Below are 20,044 nucleotides of genomic sequence, written 5' to 3'. Positions count from 1 at the left end.
AGCACAATTTCCAAGTGAATAGAACTTGTTGATCTAAACTGATTGTTAATTCTCAGTCTAATGGTTGTTCTCTCCAAAATGTGTCAGCGTCCTTTCATTGTAGAAGTCATTACATGCACAATAGTCTGTTCAATTGTCAAAATTAGTCGAGACCATAATATCATGAATACCATACACTAGGTGAATCCTCAGAACATTTGATTACAATTTATTACAGCAATTGACAGTCAGGTGAAACTAGAACTTGACTAATGAAGGAGGAGTTTCACACATCTCAGATGACCAATCAAACAGTATGTTTAGTTACCTGACAGGTGCTGCCCATGACTGTGAATGCTGCCAAACATGTATGTAAAGAGCTTGACAATGCAGGACCAGTACTATTTCTGAACGTGGAGGCACCTGGCCAAGTAAATGAACAAGGGCAGCTGCCTGCTCGAGGAAGAGGAGGAAGAGGAGGAGTAAGGGTGCGTGGTGGTGGAATAGGTGGAAGAGGCCGTGGTGCACGAAGACACTGTGCCATATCCCAAAATGTCAAACCCACAATTGACCGGACATTGAAGAAGCATCAGATGACAAAGAAGCAAATTTACAGGGTACCATTTGAGAGGAACTCTGATAGAGTGAAAGAGCTGCGGTACCAGTATGTACATGTAAGTCAGTTACTGGTTGTCCATCATTATAACTTTTTTACAATTAAGCAGTGGTTCCCAAACTTTTTTGGCTTCAGTACCCACTTTACCTGATTTGTGTATCCAGGTCATCCAGGATGAAAGTATTTGATTTATCTGACTTCAACATTTTGCCTAAAAACTGCAGCTTACTATATGATGCAATTATCAGTATAATCCTTATTTTGAGGAATATAACATAAAATAAGAAAAAGGGTTAAAGAGCTGCAATTAGGGCCTCCCATGTAAATCTAATACTGTGGGTTTTACGGTAACATTTCAGTAAGTCTATCATTGATGATTTCCCCCCTCCCCTTTCTGTCAAATACCCCCTGTGCTACCTCTGCACAGGGGTACATGTACCCCAGGTTTGGAACCACTGGAGTAGTGGCCTGTAGTATACTGAACTTTTGGAGAGCATAGAACATTCCTATGCAATTGTCTGTAACTGTAGTGTATGACTCTTCTGTATGACTGATTTGATGGGTTTTTTTTCCACTATTGTAGAGAATAATGGCATTGGAAGGAAACGAGACCCCTCACATCCTTGTGTTTGTGGATGAAGCTGGCTTCAACCTGGCCAAGGGCCGAAGACGTGGCCGTAATATTATTGGCCATCGGGCCACAGTGGATGTCCCAGGCCAGAGAGGGGGCAATATAACTATGTGTGCTGCCATATCTGAGAATGGTGTGGCCACTCACATCCCCAGTCTTGGCCCATACAATACACAGAAGCTCCTCATCTTCTTGGACTGCCTTCATTTTGATTTGATCCCTGAAAATGAGAGAGGTCTCGCAGGGCCTCACCTACCACAATATGTCATTGTATGGGACAATACAATGGCTCATCAGGGCCTGGTTTACTACCCATCCAAGGATGGTCATGGTGTTCCTACCACCTTACTCTCCTTTCCTCAATCCTATTGAGGAGTTTTTCTCCGCTTGGAGGTGGAGAGTGTATGAGCATCGTGCTCAAGATCAGAGGTCCCTGCTCCATGCAATGGACGCTGCATGCGAAGATATAACAGGAGATCATTGTAGGGGATGGTTGCGACATTCACGCCGTTTCTTCCCTCGTTGCTTCGCAAGGGAGAATATACGCTGTGATGTGGACGAGAATCTGTGGCCACACAGACTGCAGCGTGCGGATGGTCAGGAGGGTGAGGACGGCGGGCAGTGAAGAACTGTTATGAAACACAAGCACTCTAGTTTTTTGTTTGTGTGTTTATATTACAGTTTATTATGCTGTATACAGTTTCTTTTTGCTCTGATATATGGAAGTTACTTTGTGTGTAGTTGATCATTACAATAAAAAAAAGGAGTTACCATTTCCTTGGCAGTATGAGTGCAATGTGTGACGTCAAACCTTGGAGGCTACTCTTACCCTAAAATCCTATTTCTTTTTTTTTTTTTCAGTTTTATACACAGTTGTATTCTGTTAGCTAGACAAAAACAGTACAGTAACCATTGTCAATGCAGGACTGGGCTAAGACTGTAAGGTGGACATGAGGGATATTTTAGTGGTCCTTTGCCACGGTGACAAAACATCTAAACATTTTGACTTGCAGTGCTTACACAATGCCAAAGGGACGAAGCATTTTGGGGGCACTGACTGTTTAAATGAGAAGGAAATTTAGTTTTGACACATGAGTGAACTGTTTTGGGAAAGGTATGAGCTGTTGCAGGTGAACCATGGTGTTGTGCCGAACCATCCACATTATTTTGGCAAAAGCACCAAGAGTGTTGAGAATGTCCGGTCTGTTTCAAGAAATGAGCCAAAGCAATTGAGAAGGATATTTGCCATTTTCGTGGCACTGACTTTTTATATGGGAAAGGAATTTAGTTTTGATGCATGAGTGAACTGTTTTTGGAGAGATCTGAGCTTTTGCAAGTGAGCTATAGTTTTGTGCTAAACTGTAACACTGTTTTGCCAAATGATCTTAGAATTTTGAGAATGTAATTTCTGTTTCAAGAAATGAGCCAAACCAATGGAGAAAAACTGTAAGTGAATGTATGAGATCAGTTCTCCACAATATAAACTTGAATTCTGAGAACATAGTCTTTTTTTTCTCTTAAAATTGGAATTTTTATCTCTCACAATACTGAGAAATTGTGATCGCGAGATATAAACTTGCAATTGCGAGTTATAAAGTCAGAATTGCGAGACATAAACTCACAATTGTGACTTTTTTTCCTCAGAATTGTTTATATCATGCAATTCTGAGAAAAGAAGTCAGAATTATTACTTTTTTTCTCACAATTCTGACTTTGGAACTTGCAATTGCAAGTTTATATCTTACAATTCCAAGAAAAAATGTCAGAATTGTGAATTTTGTATCATGTAAGAAAAAAGTTAGAATTGTGAGACCAAAAATTCACATTCTCTTTTTCGCTCAAAAGTAAAATTTCTGTCGTTATTTACTCACCCTCCAGTTTCTTTCTGCTGTCAAACACAAAAGAAGATATTCTGAAGAATGTAACTGAACAGTTGATGGTAGCAATTGACTTTTTTTTCAAACTATGGAAGTCAGTGGCTGCCATCAGCTGTTTGGTTACACACTTTCTTCAGGATATAATTTTTTCAGAAAATTTGAAATGACTTGAGGGTGAGTAAATTTTGTAACCAAGATAATCAAGAATTTTTAAAAACATTTAAAAAACTGGATGTTTTGAACGTTTAGAGAACATTTAGGAAACATTGATACTTACTAGTTTCAGATGGTTCAGAGAACACTTAAAAACAACTTTCCCACAAAGGATCAGATCACTTCTAGAATAAAAATTGTGAGTAAAATAACATTCATATTTATACGTTATGTTTTCAGAACTTAAAGGAGAAGTTCACATCCAGGACCAAAATGTACAGATAATTTACTCACCCCTTTGTCATCCAAGATGTTCATTTCTTCAGTTGTAAATAAATGTTTTGTTCATAAAGTGGACTTCTATGGTACCCTGAGTTTGAACTTCAGTTTTTGAATGCAGTTCAAAAGCAGCTTCAAATGATCCCAAATGGAACGAAGAACGGTCTTATCCAGTGAAACAATAGGTTTTTTTTATTTTTTTTGCAATTTACAATACAATTTATGTACTTTTTAACCTCAAACGCTTGTCTTGTCTTGCTCTCCCTGAACTGTTTTTCTAGTTCTAGACAGTTAGGGTATGTCGAAAAACTCCCATCTCATTTTCTCCCTCAACTTCAAAATTGTTCTACATCGCTGTTTACCTTTTTTGTTAAGGCTGTTTGATCTTCTTTGCATGTTCACTTTGCAAACACTGGGTCGGTATTTATGCAGCGATGTAGGGTGATTTCGAAATGATTTTTGAGGGGAAGTTGAGGGAAGTAAATAAGATGGGAGTTTTTCAACATACCCTAACTGTCTTGAACCAGATAAAACCGAGTTAAGGCAGAGCTAAACAAGACGAGCGTTTGAGGTTAAAAGTATATAAATTGTAATTAAAAATAAAAAAAAACTACCATTTCGCAAAATAAGACCCTTTTTCCTTGGTTGGAATCATTTACAACTGCATTTGGGATAGTTTGAAGCCGCATTTAAACTGCATTTTGGAAGTTCAAACTCTTTTTTTCTCAAAAAACTATTTCTTTAGGACTGAAGAAAGAAAGACATGAACATCTTAGTACATCTTAGTATCTGTAAATTTTTGCTCTGGAAGTTAACTTAACAGAAACATCCGAACAACATTCTTATTATTGTTAGATGGACTAATGCTTCAGAAACCAAGTTGCACAATCCTTTTTAGTCTTCATTTTTAGCACTAGATCTAATGCATTTGTTTTTGTGAAATGTTTTGCTTGTAACGTCTGCTATTTTTCTTTATAAAAGACAATGTGCACCTTCAAAAAGCTTTGACATTAGCTAAATGCTCTTTGGCTTCACTACTCACAAGCGCAGTAAACATTTGCTCAAGAAATGTACATTGTGCTTTTAGCTCTACACCGACACAGAAGTACATAAGCAGGGGAAAGAACGCCGGGGATTTAAATCAATTATGCTCCATTCTCGTGTCCATTTTCCAGGCCACTGATCCATGCCGCCCGTCTCTGACAGTCCTCCACAGCCTACAGGGTAAGCAAGCTGAACACAAGCCGCCTGGGCCGAGAAAGTGTAATGATCCACCCACCACAGTCAAGCGCATCTTAACCACTGTGCAGCAGAGTTAATTGCACAACTCATTGCAGGCAAATGCACAGGGAATGTGCACTATATGCATAAACAGATGTGTGTCTGCAATTATATTTATATATTTACATATACTGACATTTTAGCCGCTTTACACGCAGCTTTTGGCTTCACAAGATGTTAACTGATGGACTGGACTGGAGTGGTGTGGACTACTTGTGAATTATTGTGATGTTTTTATCATCTGTTTGGACTCTCATTCTGACGGCACCCATTCACTGCAGAGGATTTATTGGTGAGCAAGTGATGCAATGCTACATTTCTCCAAATCTGATGAAGAAACAAACTTGTCTACATCTTTTAATTTACAATGTTGATATTTAACTTCTGTTATGTGGATTATTGTGATGTTTTTAAAAGCTTTTTGGACTTGCATTGTGACGGCACCCATTCACTGGAGAGGATTTATTGGTGAGCAAGTGATGCAATGCTACATTTCTCCAAATCTGATGAAGAAACAAACTCATCTACATCTTTTAATGGTCTAAGAGTAAGTACATTTTCAGCTAATTGTATTTTGCTTCACTATTCCTTTAAGAAAATGCAAAATTGCTATTCATAAACTTCTAACAATTATTCTGAAACAACTTTCTGCATGGATATTATCTCTCCTGCTAACACAACAGCCAGCAACATCTTTATGTTGATATTTAACTTCTGTTATGTGAATTATTGTAATGTTTTTATCAGCAGTTTGGACTCTCATTCTGACGGCACCCATTCACTGGAGAGGATTTATTGGTGAGCAAGTGACGCAATGCTACATTTCTTCAAATCTGATGAAGAAACAAACTCATCTACATCTTTTAATGGTCTAAGAGTAAGTACATTTTCAGCAAACTGTCTTTTGCTTCACTATTCCTTTAAGAAAATGCAAAATTGCTATTTATAAACTTTTATTCTAAAATGGCTTTCTGCATGAATATTATCTCTCCTGCTAAAACAACAGCCAGCAACAATGTTTATGTTGATATTTAACTTCTGTTATATATTGCCCAAATAGATGTATAATATTCAGGCTGATTGATTTCAGTCATTAGTCCTGTCAGATTGCGTCAATACTAAAATGCCCCCAGCAGACTTCAGAAGTGCTTACTTACTATGAAGCACGTCTGTAAATCAGGCTAATGAATCAAATGCAATTGCTTTGCTTTACTTAAAGCGGACAATTGATTTTGCAGAATGAGAGACGCATATTAACAAATATGCATGCGCTGCAAAAATTGTGTTTGTGAATGTATTCAGCATGCTGAGTTGAAGGGAGTCACTCTCTACGATGCCAGTGTCTGAATGTTTATTGCACTGGCACTAGAGTGCGCTGTCATAAATAAATGATATTTTATACTACATTTACACAAACAGTTGCCCCACAGAGCCAATGAATCTCCATGACTTTGCAAGGTATTTGATTACTTGCAAAGCAATAGATTAATTAGAAAGCAACATCAAGCCAATGAAATATTATCAAGCTGAGCATACCTACAAAAAAATATGTACACTACCAGTCAAAGGTTTTTGGAAAGTAAGATTTTTAATGTTTTAACGTCTTATTTGATTCAAAATACAATAAAATAAACAAGAAAATTCTGAAATAGTTTTACTATTTAAAATAACTGTTTTGTATTTGAATGTATTTTAAAATGTAATTTATTGTGTGATTTCAAAGGTGTATTTTTAGCATCATTACTAACATGGGTATCATAATCCTTCAGAAATAATTCTAATATTCTGATTTGCTGCTCAAAAAAACATTCGAGTCGAATGCTTTCAGGGTTTTTAAAAGAATAGAAAGTTCGGAAGAACAGCATTTATCTGAAATAGAAATATTTTGTCACATTACAAAAATCAGAATTGTGAGATAAAAAGTTGCAAGTGCAAAATAAGTCAGAACTTTGACATAAAATCACATTTTGAATTTTTTTCTTGCAATTGTGAGTTTATATCTCACAATTCTGAGAAAAAAAAAGAATTGTGAGATGTAAACTCAAAATAAAAAAAACAGAATTGTGAAAATTGTGAGTTTATTTCTCACAATTCTGAGAAAAAAGTCATAATTGACTTTTCTCTTGCAACTGTGAGTATATACCTCACAATTTTGAGAAAAAAAGTCATAATTGTGAGATAAAAAGTCTTTTAACTTTTACCTATAAAGATATAAAGATAGCATCTAAATTGCACAATGAATCTATTGGGAATTCAATTACAAATCTGCATAAATAATAACAGTAGAATGTATGCAAATATATGTGCTTTTGTCTTCCCAAGCGAGCATAATTAAATTTAAGGAAAATGCACGCTGTAAACTAAATTTCATCTTCTTTTAGAAACACAACAAAGTATGTTAACAAATGAGAAACTATTTCTGTTCTAAACTCCAGTAAGTGAGGGCCATTTACAAATATAACCTTCAAAAAATACAAACTATACCAAAAGCACATGACTTGACTCTCTAAAATCAAGTGATTTTTTTTTCTTTAATATACACATAATAGCTCTACATAATCTGAAACTCACATAATAACATGTTGGCATGAGATGCAGGATGCAATATAGTTTATATCTCACAATTCTGACTTTTCTCAGTAAACTGAAAATGTAAAAAGAAATCATAAAAATGTGAGATAAAAAGTCGCAGCTGCAAAAAAAGTCAGAACTGCGAGATAAAAAAAATCACAATTACAACTTTTTTCTTGCAATTGTGAGTTTATATCACAATTCTGAGAAAGAAAGTCAGAGTTGTAAGATAAAGATATACTCGAAATTGCAAGGAAAAAAAATCTGTATTGTCAGATAAAAATTTGCAACTGTGAGAAAAATGTCAGATTTGCGAGATATAAAATTGCAATTCTGTCTTTTTTCTTGCAATTGTAAGTTTATATCACACAATTCTGAAAAAAAAAAATCTGATTGGAAAAAGTAAATTTGAAATTGTGAGAGAAAAAAATCTGAATTGTGGCAAAAAGTTGCAAGTGTGAGAAAAAAGTCAGAATTGCAAGATATAAAATCACAATTCTGACTTTTTTCTGGAAATTCTGAGTTAATATTACAATTCTGAGAAAAAAAAGTCAGACTTGTGAGATGTAAACTTGAAATTGTGAGAGAAAAAAATCTGAATTGTGGCAAAAAGTTGCAACTTTGAGAAATAAGTCAGAATCGCAAGATATTAAATCACAATTCTTGCAATTGTTTAGTTTATATAACACAATTCTGAGAATAAAAGCCACAATTGTAAGATGTAAACTCAAAATTGCAAGGAAAAAAATCTGAATTGTGACAAAAAGTTGCAACTGTGAGAAAAAAGATTTACGAGATATAAATTGCAATTCTACATTTTTTTAAGTCAGAATTGCAAGATATAATTTCACAATTCTGACTTTTTTCTTGCAATTGTGAGTTTATATCTCACAATTCTGAGAACAAAAAGTCAGAATTGCAAGATAAAAAGACATTTTTCTTGCAATTGTAAGTTTATATCTTACAATTTTAAGAAAAAAGTCTTTTTATTCAATGGCAGAAACAAACAGGCTTCTATAGAACTGAGATTGCATCTAAATTGCACAATTATTATTATTGTATGTGTATGGTTTTTTTTCTTTCCATACATTGTACATTGTTAATTCAATCTACAGAAAATGCGCACTTCAATTTCATTTTCTTATTTTCGAAACACAACAAAGCATGCCGGCAAATCTCTCTTTTTTTTAAAGATCGATCTGCAAACAAGTAACCTTCACAAAATACAAACAATACCAAAAGTACCTGACTTGACTTTCTAAAATCAGATGAACCTCTCCTAATAACATGTTGGCATGAGATGCACATTTCTCAACGTCTGTGTTTCTGCAAAGCTTACATCTATAAGATAAGTAGCTCTAGTCTAAACATAACAAACAGTGCTCTATTACCATGCAATCAAATTGCATTTTTGCTGAGCAGAACGGAAGACATCAAGCACACCTTTACAAAATACGTCATCATCAGAAAACACCACAAACAGCTCTTTCACACTTTGGTAAGGAAGCATCTGTCAGTGTAAAACACACTATTGTCTGTAATGAAGGTGAGCTTCTGCAGGACTGCTGGTGGCTATTGTGAATGCAGCAGCGGTCTGTATTGAAGAGCATCATCCGTGCAGGTGTATTATGGCATGTATTGTGTGGGGCATAAAGGAGCACTTACCTGTTTTCTCTTTGATTTCACAGAGCACGCTGAACAGAGCCGGCTTCATTCTGTGACAGTTCAGCCCATGCTTTCTTTCAAAGAAAAACAGGAAGGATACAGAATAACTAATCATTTATTTACATGCCATTAACACAGTGTTTTACTTTCAAAGTTCTTCTGCTGTGCTACTAAATTTATCTTCTTGATTCCACCTAATTGCAATAGGAAACCAACATTATTATGTTTCAAGTGCATTAATAGTGTCTGCAAAAGAGTGTCTGTAAATGACACTTTAAGCTATTGAATATTTGATCTGACTTCTTTTCTTGCAACTGTGAGTTTATATCTCACAATACTGCGAAAAAAATCAGAATTGTGAGATGTAAAATTTAATTTCTGACTTTTTTTTGCAATTATGAGTTTACTAAGAAATTTTAAGAAATGTATACTCAGAATTTAAAAAAAGTCAGAATTGTGAGATAAAAAGTAATAGTTACCTTTTTTTTATTCAGGGGCATGTGTTTTATAATTTTACATATCTGTAAGCCATATTTTCATAAACTTTTTGAATATATATTTTTATTATTTTTTATATTATTTAGATTTTTTGAAATATTATTATAATATTACTATATTATTATAATATATATTTCTGTGTTTTTGCATTTTACCTTTTACATTAATTGTTTTGTTGTTGTGTTTATTTCAAAATATTTTAAATAACATTGTATTTCAATATTATTTTTTATTTGCATATTACATTTCACATTTTTCTTTTTTCATATATTGTTTATTTAAAATATATTTTTTATATTTAAATTTATATTTGTATTCACTTTTTAAAAATTAAGTTATTACAATTTTTTTTTTGCATACTACCTTTTAATTTTTTTTTTGCTGTTTACTGAGTTGTTTTGTTGTTCATGATTGTGTTACTGTTCACATTGCCCTGAAAAGCCTGTAACAGGCTGTTTAATGTCACATTGTACATTTAATGTATTTTCTACATTGCTAATAAAAATAATTATTTTTCTTTTAGCAGCAAATTATGTTTTTGCTTGTTCTAAATAATAATCCTTCAGGTCGGGGTAAGTTGTGTTTTATTACTTTAAATTTCTGTAGACCATATTTTAAATATAGTCTACATATTTAGATCATCTATTTATTGCCAATGTTCCATGTCAATATTTTATATATATAAATATATGGGGGTTTTTTTCAATTATTTTTGCATGTTACCTTTCACATTTTTTGCAAATCATGTTTTGTTTATTTTAAAATATTTTAAATAAATATTTCACTTGTATTTATTAATATTTTGATATTTTAATATTATTTAATTCTATTATTGCAATTTAAATTTGTTTTGAATATTTTTGTATGTTTAATTGTACCTTTTTTTTTTTACTGTTTACTAAATTGTTTTGCTGTTCATAATTGTGTTACTGTTCACATTTCGCCGAAAAGTCTGTAACAGGATGTTTAATGTCACATTGTGACCACTTACCCCATATCGTGTGACAATGTATTTTCTACATTAACTTTTTGAAACATAAAACACATAACTAAATTAATGCTTTTTCTTTTAGCAGCAAATTATGTTTTGTTCTAAATAATAATAATTTTTCAAGCCAGGTTAACTTGTGTTTTATTATTTAAAATTTCTGTACACCATATTTTATATACTTGTATATTTTTGCCATTTCATGTATACATTTACATTTCATGTCAATATATTATTATTATTATTTAATATATACTATTATAATTTCATATTTTGACAAATATTTTTGAATGTTTTTTTTTTAATATATTTAAAATATATATATTTTTATCTGTACTTACTTTTTTAATGTTTACCTTTTTGCCATTTCATGTATACATTTGTTTCATGTCAATATTTTAAATATATATTTAGATTTTTAATATTATTATTTTTTTATATTCTATTGTAAATGTATCTATTATATTTGCATATTACTTTTTACAGTTTTTGCTGTTTACAGAATTGTTTCGGTGTTCATAATTATGTTACTCTTCACATTCCTCTAAAATGTCTAATATGCTGTTTATTGTCACATTGTGACAACTTACCCCATATTGTTGGACAACATGCCCCGCTATAGTATAGCGTTGCGTCTTAAATTAATTGTAATTTTTTTTTTCCTGGACACAACAGTGCAAGTGCTAAATAGTTTTTTTTTTTTTTTTTTTTTTTGTATTCAAGACTTTATAAATAGACTTTTAAAACAACATTCGTGGGAGTAAAAAAAAGTGTGTCGTAAATAAGCCTTATTGTTATTAATAACTGCATTAATATAGATAGCAACATAAAGTGTGATGGTAAAACTAACTTTGCCTGAGCCTCGTCCAGACTCTGGTCGGTGATGGTCATGATCTGATGCAGAATGTCTCCGATGTCCTGCTTGTTTCTCGCGTCGGTTCCGTCAAGAGGCAACGTCAAAGCCACCGGGTGTCCGGTGAGGGTCACGCCGCCCAGGGTCTGCATCAGATGGCTCTGCTCCTCCATCCTCCGCCTCAAACAGCTCTGACTTATTTAGAATCCACACAAGAGAGATGTAGATGCTGTCCTGAATCAAAGCAAGGAAAATGACGGATGCGTAAGAGTCCCCCAAAAAGTGCTTTAATAAAACGATCCAGTGATTTGCAATATCACAAACAGTCTAGTGCACTTTGATGCTTTTAGTGTTCGTCATTTGCCTCGTTGCAATGTTTGTTCGCACTGTTATTCCAGTGGCAGCTTCTGCAAAACTTCAGAAAATCCACCTCTGTTTGATTTCCATCCTCGAGTAGAAAATAAATTAGTGGTAAAAATGTAATGCATAGGAGCTGCAATAAACCATTGGCTTTCCAGGGATTGTTCTTCCTCTTGTTGAGCTGTGGAATAACACAGGCTGGTTGTTAAACGCACATCCCGCTTTTCTGGATGATCTACAGCAGATGTAATGGTTTGTGAGAATATCCGTGTGGATTCCTGTGTGCGTCTCGTGCACAGCAGCTCCTCCTGATGATATACCCGCTGTTGCACAACAGTGTGCAGACAGTCGGCTCCGCCCACCTGGGGTCTGCAAGTGTGCATCTGTGCTCACTATTACATATAAACATACATATATGTGACCCCGGACCACAAAGCCAGTCATAAGGGTCCATTTTTAGAAATTTAGATTTTTACATCATCTGAATAAATAAGCTTTCCATCGATATATGTTTCGCTAATAGGACAATGGTTTCAACTATTTGACAATCTGGAATCTGAGGGTGCAAAAAAATCTAAATACTGAGAAAATCGCTTTTTAAGTTGTCCAGATGAAGTTCTTAGCAATGCATATTACTAATAAAAAATGAAGTTTAGATATATTTACAGTAGGAAACTTACTAAATATGTTCATGGTTCATGGTCTTTACTTAATATCCTAATGATTTTTGGCATAAAAGGTGATCATTTTGACCCATACAATGTATTTTTGGCTATTGCTACAAATATACCCGTGCTACTTAAGACTGGTTTTGTGGTCCAGGGTCACATATGCTCAAAAGTTTGGGATCAGTAAGACTTGTAATGTTTTTTAAAGAAGTCTCTTATGCTGCATCAAGGCTGCATTTATTTGATCAAAACACAAAAAAAAAAAAACATTAATATTGCAAAATGTTATTATAAAGTAATGTTTTTTTATTTTAATATACTTTAGAATATCATTTATTCCTGTGATGCAACGCTGAATTTTCATCAGCTGTTACTCCAGTCTTAAGTGTCACATGCTCCTTCAAAAATCATTCTAATATGCTGATTTATTATTAGAATTATCAATGTTGGAAGCGATTGTCCTGCCAAATATTTTTTTGGAACCTGTGATTCTTTTTTTTTAGGATTCTTTGATAAATAACAAGTTAAAAAGAACAGCATTTATTTAAAATATTAATGTTTGGTGAATAAGAGTATTTATTTATTTCAAAAAAGAAAGAATAAAACTTTACTGACCTCAAGCATTTAAACAGTAGTGTATATTGTTAGAAAACCTTTCTATTTTAAACAAATACTGTTATTTTAACCTTTTATTAATCAAAGAATCCTGAAAAAAGTATCACAGGTTCCAAAAAATTTTAAGCAGCACAACTGATTTCAACACTGATAATAAATCAACATAAGAATGATTTCTGAAGGATCATGTGACACTGAAGACTGGAGTAATGATGCTGACAATTTAGCTTTGCATCACAGGAATAAATTACTTTTTAAAATATATTCACATGGAAAACAGTTGTTTTAAATTGAAATAATATCTCACAATATTACATTTTTTTTCAGTTTTTTTAATCAAATAAATGCAGCCTTGATGAGCATAAGAAACATCTTTAAAAACTATTACAAATCTTAATCTGGATTAGGCTCAGACTAAGTAAATTTTACAATGACATTGTTGTTCATGTTAATATAATTTATTAATATCAGTTAATAAATTGATTTTACTCCAGAGAATGTTTCCTGTAAAGGGGTATGTTGTCACAGATGTGTAATTAATTATTACAAGCTGTTCAGCTAAATGTGAACAGTTACATAATTATGAAAAACGATTTTTTTTTAAAAACCGCAAAAAATGTACAAAAAACTAAAATAAATAACAGTATTAAATAACATAAAACAATAATAATAAAATAAATACAATAAATAAAATTGCAAGCATCCAATAGGTTGCATGTAAAAATATTTACGTATAATATTATAATAATACAATATTAAAATATTAGTAAAAAATAAATACAAGTAAAATATATACACTACCAGTCAAAGGTTTCTGAACAGTAAGATTTTTTGAGTTTAAGTTTCTTCTGCTCACCAAGCCTGCGTTAATTTAATCCAAAGTACAGCAAAACCATACAATTTTATAATATTTTTACTAGTTAAAATAACTTCTTTCTATTTGAATATATTTTAAAGAATAATTTATTCCTGCGATCAAAGCTACTTTTTCAGCATCATTACTCCAGTCTTCAGTGTCACATGATCCTTCAGAAATCATTCTGTACTTATTTTTAAATATTTAGATTTTTAATATTATTTAATATTTTTTTATATTCTATTATAAATTTATCTATTATATTTGCATGTTACTTTTTTTACAGTTTTTGCTGTTTACAGAATTGTTTCGGTATTCATAATTAAGTCTAAGTACTAAGTTGTCACTTAGTACAACTTAACATTTCAAGTTGACTAAACTTTTTTGAGTTGACTGAACTTACATTTTTAAGGAAGACAGGTAACAAATTGTTTTTTTCAGTTACAGTTTTACAGTTTTTACAGTATAAGTGATTTATTTATTTATTTATTTGAAAATATAAAAAATAATACTTTTATTTAGCAAGGGTGCTTTAAATTGAGTAAAAGTGATGATAAATATATTTATAATGTTACAATAGATTTCTATTTCAGATAAATGTTGTTCTTCTGAACTTTCTATTCGTCAAAGAAACCTGAACAAATTCTGCTCAGCTGTTTGTAACATAATAATAATAATAATGTTTTTTTGAGCAGCAAATCAGCATATTAGAATGATTTCTGAAGGATCATGTGACTGCAGTAATGATACTGAAAATTCAGCTTTAAAATTTACATATCAAAAGATATTCAAATAGAAAGCAGTTATTTTAAATAGTAAAAATATTTTTAAAAAATATTTAGAAAATATTCTGTAGCTTATACAGTGTAATTTGTTGCAGACTAACACTCGTGTTTCAAACTAAATTAATACATAAATTAATTAATAAATGTCATTATAAACAGCCAAGAAATAAAAGGGTAAATAAACAAAAAATCATTTAAAAATGGTTAGTCAGGTAACCTCAAAAATATGTTTATGTTAAATATAAAATATGTTTATGATTTTTTTTTAAAGATCTGTCCAGGTCAAACAAATGAAATTATAACTATGAAATAAATTAGTAAACAAGCAGGTGTAAATATATAAATAAAAAAGCAAACATGGTACAATTAATTTGATTTCAGCATTGTTATAAAAAAACCACAAACTTGTTCTAAACAGCCAAGATATTAGTAAACAATCATATATTAAGTTGTGTATACGCAATAAATAAATAAATAAATAGTTAGTTAGTTATATAATTTAAAAGCATGCTTGATTTTATTCCAGTCAAAGATATAATGTAATATAATTGAATCAGCCTAAATAAAACAAAGTACATCAGCAAAAGTCATTTTAAAAACTTTCCCTGTTGTTTTTAGTTTTACATATAAAAGTAGAATTATTGCATTTGCACTGATGGGAGAATTCTTTAATTAAGTAAACATTTTTCTCTATTTATTTTTCGCTATTATTACTCTGTTCAAGGTGTAAATAGTGCATATTGCATGTTGAAAAGATGCCATCGCCTATAATTTACTCCAAAAACGTAATAACAAACATTATTTCTCTCTTTCTGTTTGTTGAACAAACTATGAAAATGTTGTGAATCATAAGATATAAAGCTATATCATGTTTTGCAGTATTATGTCCATTATTTCTTATTGATAACCTTTTATTCTTACAAAGCAAAGTTGTAGATACTATATTATTGATGTAAGGCATTATGTAAACAAAGACGAAAAAGATCATTTTAAAAGAACAGTAAAAAATTAAACTAAATAAATTTACTTATCTGTTTATCTACTTTATTCATTTTTAACATTTTTGATTGGCCGCATCTCTTGTCCATCGTTCGTTGTCGAGGGTGTTTCCCAGAGCGGTGTACTTCCGGTATGAGGGGTAAACCCGCAGGAAGTAGCTTACTGGACCACCAACAGATGAACAACAGAGTAAACAGACACATTTATTCAGTTTTTGGGACGATATCTCCACAAGTATGAAATGAGACAGTACAGTCAGCCCCTCGTTCAGACGGTGTGGCGCGTCTGTGATGCTTTCAGCCGCTGTTATAGGCATGAATGAAGGTAAAGATGCGCTGATGTTTGAGGCTTATCGAGCAGATTAGCACTAGCATTAGCAGGGCCTGATTACCGCGTTCACTCAGCTCTCATTTAACGTGTTTTATCTAAAATGTTACTCAAATGTAATTTTATTAATTTCAGACAGAAACGAGAGTACATTTATGACTAGCTCGCCCTAATAACGAACACCGCTAATGTGTTTATACATCAGAAATTGTTAGCTTGCTGGCTAATTAGCATTTTAGCATCATCATTTGTCATTTTGTTTACAAATCAGGATTTTTTAAACGTTTTAGCATGTGGTCTAACAATAATGCATAGGTGTCCCTGCTCATGTCCTAGTATAGTTAACAAGGTTGTTGTTTGGGTTTCCGGTGACAGGAGCGATCATGACAGCTAGTTAGTAACTAACCAGCTGTGTGTGTGTTTGTCTTTACTGTTTGTTTATATCATAAACATCCTTATAAGAACAATAATAGAGCTTGGAAGACTGGTTTATCCACTATACCTATGTGTGTATGTGTATGTGATGTTTGTGCTAAACTTGTTGAATGAATGATAACAGCTTGATTTTTTGTTAGAAGCTCTTTGATGTGTATGGATAGCCAATAATTATTATGGTTTTAAACTGGATCATTTTTATTGTAATTTTTAACTTTTTTTGAACAGTTTATTGAGCAGAAATCTGAAATTTGTTGGAAATGTTGTTATTTATATGTGACCCTGCACCACAAAACCAGTCATAAGGGTCAGTTTCTTCAAATTAATATTTATACATCATCTGAAAGATGAATAAGTAAGCTTTCCATTGATGTATAAGAAAATATTTGGGTCGAGATATTTGAAAATCTTGAATCTAAATATTGACAAAATCACCTTTAAAGTTGTCCAAGTGAAGTTCTTAGCAATGCATATTATTATTGAAAAATAATAATATCTCACTTCATGGTAGGAAATTTACAAAATATCTTTGTGGAACATGATATTTAATTAATTTCTGAATGACTTTTGCCAAAAAAATTGACAATTTTGACCCATACAATGTATTTTTGGCTATTGCTACAGCTATACCTGTGCTACTTTAGATTTAAGAGTTGAGACTTGTAATGTAAATCAGTATAACACAAAAATGCATGTAAATATCAGTTGTCACTCTATATTTATCAGTAATATGTCTAATTTTTAACTTTTTTGCACAGTTTAATGAGCAGAAATATGAAATGCATTGCAAATGTTGTTATTTATGTGACCCTGGACCACAAAACCAGTCATAAGGGTCCATTTTTTGAAAGTAATATTTATGCATCATCTGAAAGATGAATATATAAGCTTTCCATTGATGTATAAGACAAAATATGGCTGAGATATTTGAAAATCTGGAGTCTTATTGTGCAAAAAAATCTAAATATTGACAAAATCATCTTTAAATTTGTCCAAGTGAAGTTCTTAGCAATACATATTATTATTAAAAAATAAGAATATCTCAAGTTTTGTATTTACTTTATATCTGAATGAAATTGATCATTTTGAACCATACAATTTATTTTTGGCTATTGCTACACATATACCTGTGCTACTAAGAACTGAAGACTTGTAATGTAAGTCAGTATAGCAGACTACAAAAATGCATGGAAATATCAGTTGTCACTCTATATTTATCAATAATAATCTTAGAAAGATAATATTTTAATTCTTAATTTTATGATCAAAGCTCTGTAGTTTCAAAAAATACATGCAATATGTGATACAGTGATAATTGATGAACAAATGTTCCTCAGAAAGTCTGATGATAATAAATGATACTCACATTTCAACATGATTTTTCAAAAAAATTATATATGGATAATCAAGTAAACCTAGGTTGCTTCAGTACATTAAGTGTTCGATTTCACAGCAAAAAGATAAAGGATAAAAGACTGATTTGTGTTAAACTTGTTGAATGAATGATATCAGCTTGAGTTTTTGTAAGAAGCTCCTATAATGCCTGACATATGGAAAAATGGTTTTAAAATGAGTCATTTTAATGTAATTTTCAACTTTTTTACACAGTTTGATGAGCAGAAATCTGCAATTTGTTTCAAGTGTTGTTATTTATATGTGACCCTGGACCACAAAACCAGTCATAAAGGTAAATTATTTGAAATTGAGATTTATACATTATCTGAAAGATGAATAATTAAGCTTTAGACAATATTTGGCTGAGATACAACTGTTTGAAAATCTGCATTCTTAGGGTGCAAAAAAAAATAAAAAAATAATAATATTGAGAAATTCGCCTTTAAAGTTGTCCAAATGAAGTTCTTAGCAATGCACATTACGAATCAAAGATTAAGTTTTGATATATTTACGGTAGGATATTTACAAAATATCTTCATGGAACATGGTTTTACTTAATATAATAATAATTTTCATATTTTTGACCCATAAAATGTATTTTTGACTATTGATAAAATTGAGTCAAAATGATTGTTTTTTCTTTTATGACAAAAATCATTAGTATATTAAGTAAAGATCATGTTCCATGAAGATATTTTGTGAATTCTCTACTGTACGTATATCAAATCTTAATTTTTGATTAGTAATATGCAGTGCTAAGAACTTCGTTTGGACAACTTTAAAAGTGATTTTCTTAATATTTAGAATTTGTTTGCACCCTCAGGTTCCAGATTTTCAAATAGTTGTATCTCAGCCAAATATTGTCCTATCCTAACAAACCATACATCAATGGAAAGCTAATTTGTTCATGTGTTCAATTGATGAATAAATCAAAGTTTTGCGGTTCAGGGTCACTGTATAATAGAGTCATTGTATAATATCGGTGGCTTAATGCTTAAACATCCGGTCTGTGTTCCCCTTCAGGCAGGCATCCATGTCCCACCATGGAGAGGAGAAAATAACCCCAAAACGAAGGAAAAGAAGACGCTGCATCGCTGAGGAATCTTCAGCCTCTAACTCCGACTGAGGGTCGGCACATCCGGACGGAGAACCGGAGAGCGACAGAGGAGGGGCAAGGGGCTGGTGCTCAGAATGGCTTTCCTCGACAACCCAGCCATCATCCTGGCCCACATCCGGCAGTCGCACGTGACCAGCGATGACACCGGGATGTGCGAGATGGTCCTGATCGACCACGACGTGGATCTGGAGAAGTGCCACTCGTCTGCGGCGTCCGCTGGCGGAGGCTCATCCGGTGGTTCGCTTGGAGACGGCAGCGTTGGAGGAGACGGGCAGACCTGCGATCTCTCTCAGTCTGTCGACATCACCTCCAGCTGGGACTTTGGCATCCGACGGCGCTCCAACACAGGCAAGTAGCTGTCTGACTCTTAGACCTCGCTGCTTTCGGGGCCCAGAATCCAGCTTACTGATGTGGTTGGTACAGGTAAAGATGAAATGGCCAAAACCTTCTCACACTTTGTTTTGAGGTTGATAAGTGAGAAAAGCAGATATTGCCCAGATGCACTTTTTGACATTTGTTAACAAAAATTGATTTTCCATATTGTTCAAGGCATTGTATTGTTGTTAGAAATTCCAGTATCATGTCACTAAGACCAACTTAAAGCAATAGTACACCAAAAAATTTTAATTTGCTAAAAAAAATTGCTCACCCTCACACTTTTTTTTTTCATCACTTGCTTACCATTGGATCCTGTGCAGTGAATGGGTGCCGTCAGAATGAGAGACCAAACATCTGATAAAAACATCACAATAATCCACAAGTAATCCACACCACTCCAGTCCATTAATTAATTTCTTGCGAAGTAAAAAACTGTGTGTTTGTGAAAAAATCCATCATTAATGCATTTTTTACTTCAAACCATTGCTTTCAGCTAAAGTGTGAGTTCTCTGTCCATAATATTGCTTTTTCTAGCATCACTAAAAATGTTAGCATGATCAACATTTTAATATTTATAATATGTTGGAATCATGAAGTGTATTTTAATACTAAGATATTAGAAAACAATGAACATAATTAATAGGTGACCTAAATATGATGTGCATCTGAAATATCAAACTCTTTATGCATGTAGTATGCATTGCCTGTGCATTTTGAA

The 20,044-nt window shown here is 32.5% G+C and overlaps 2 protein-coding genes across 4 annotated transcripts in view; one reads left to right on the top strand and one right to left on the bottom strand.

The window, feature by feature from the left end:
- pbx3a (pre-B-cell leukemia homeobox 3a) overlaps positions 1–12,026 on the bottom strand; it is a 71,068-nt gene extending 59,042 nt beyond the window's left edge. For all 3 annotated transcript variants that reach the window (XM_073839832.1, XM_073839833.1, XM_073839835.1), the window contains exons 1-2: positions 11,389–12,026; positions 9,053–9,126 (exon numbers count right to left, since the gene is read on the bottom strand). In XM_073839832.1, the coding sequence (XP_073695933.1) occupies positions 9,053–9,126; positions 11,389–11,564 (250 nt within the window). In that variant the 5' untranslated portion in view covers positions 11,565–12,026. The remainder of the gene's footprint in view (positions 1–9,052; positions 9,127–11,388) is intronic.
- Positions 12,027–15,831: 3,805 nt separating this feature from the next.
- The window catches only part of LOC141335365 (target of rapamycin complex 2 subunit MAPKAP1-like), a 575,213-nt gene continuing 571,000 nt past the window's right edge, over positions 15,832–20,044 (top strand). The window contains 2 exon segments of the mRNA XM_073840801.1: positions 15,832–15,998; positions 18,855–19,296. Of these exon segments, the coding sequence (XP_073696902.1) occupies positions 19,023–19,296 (274 nt within the window). The 5' untranslated portion in view covers positions 15,832–15,998; positions 18,855–19,022.

This window comes from Garra rufa, chromosome 5 (assembly GCF_049309525.1).
Source record: "Garra rufa chromosome 5, GarRuf1.0, whole genome shotgun sequence".
Classification (NCBI taxonomy): domain Eukaryota; kingdom Metazoa; phylum Chordata; class Actinopteri; order Cypriniformes; family Cyprinidae; genus Garra; species Garra rufa.
Note: the sequence above shows the minus strand (reverse complement) of the source record. Positions and strands in the feature narration are given on the sequence as shown.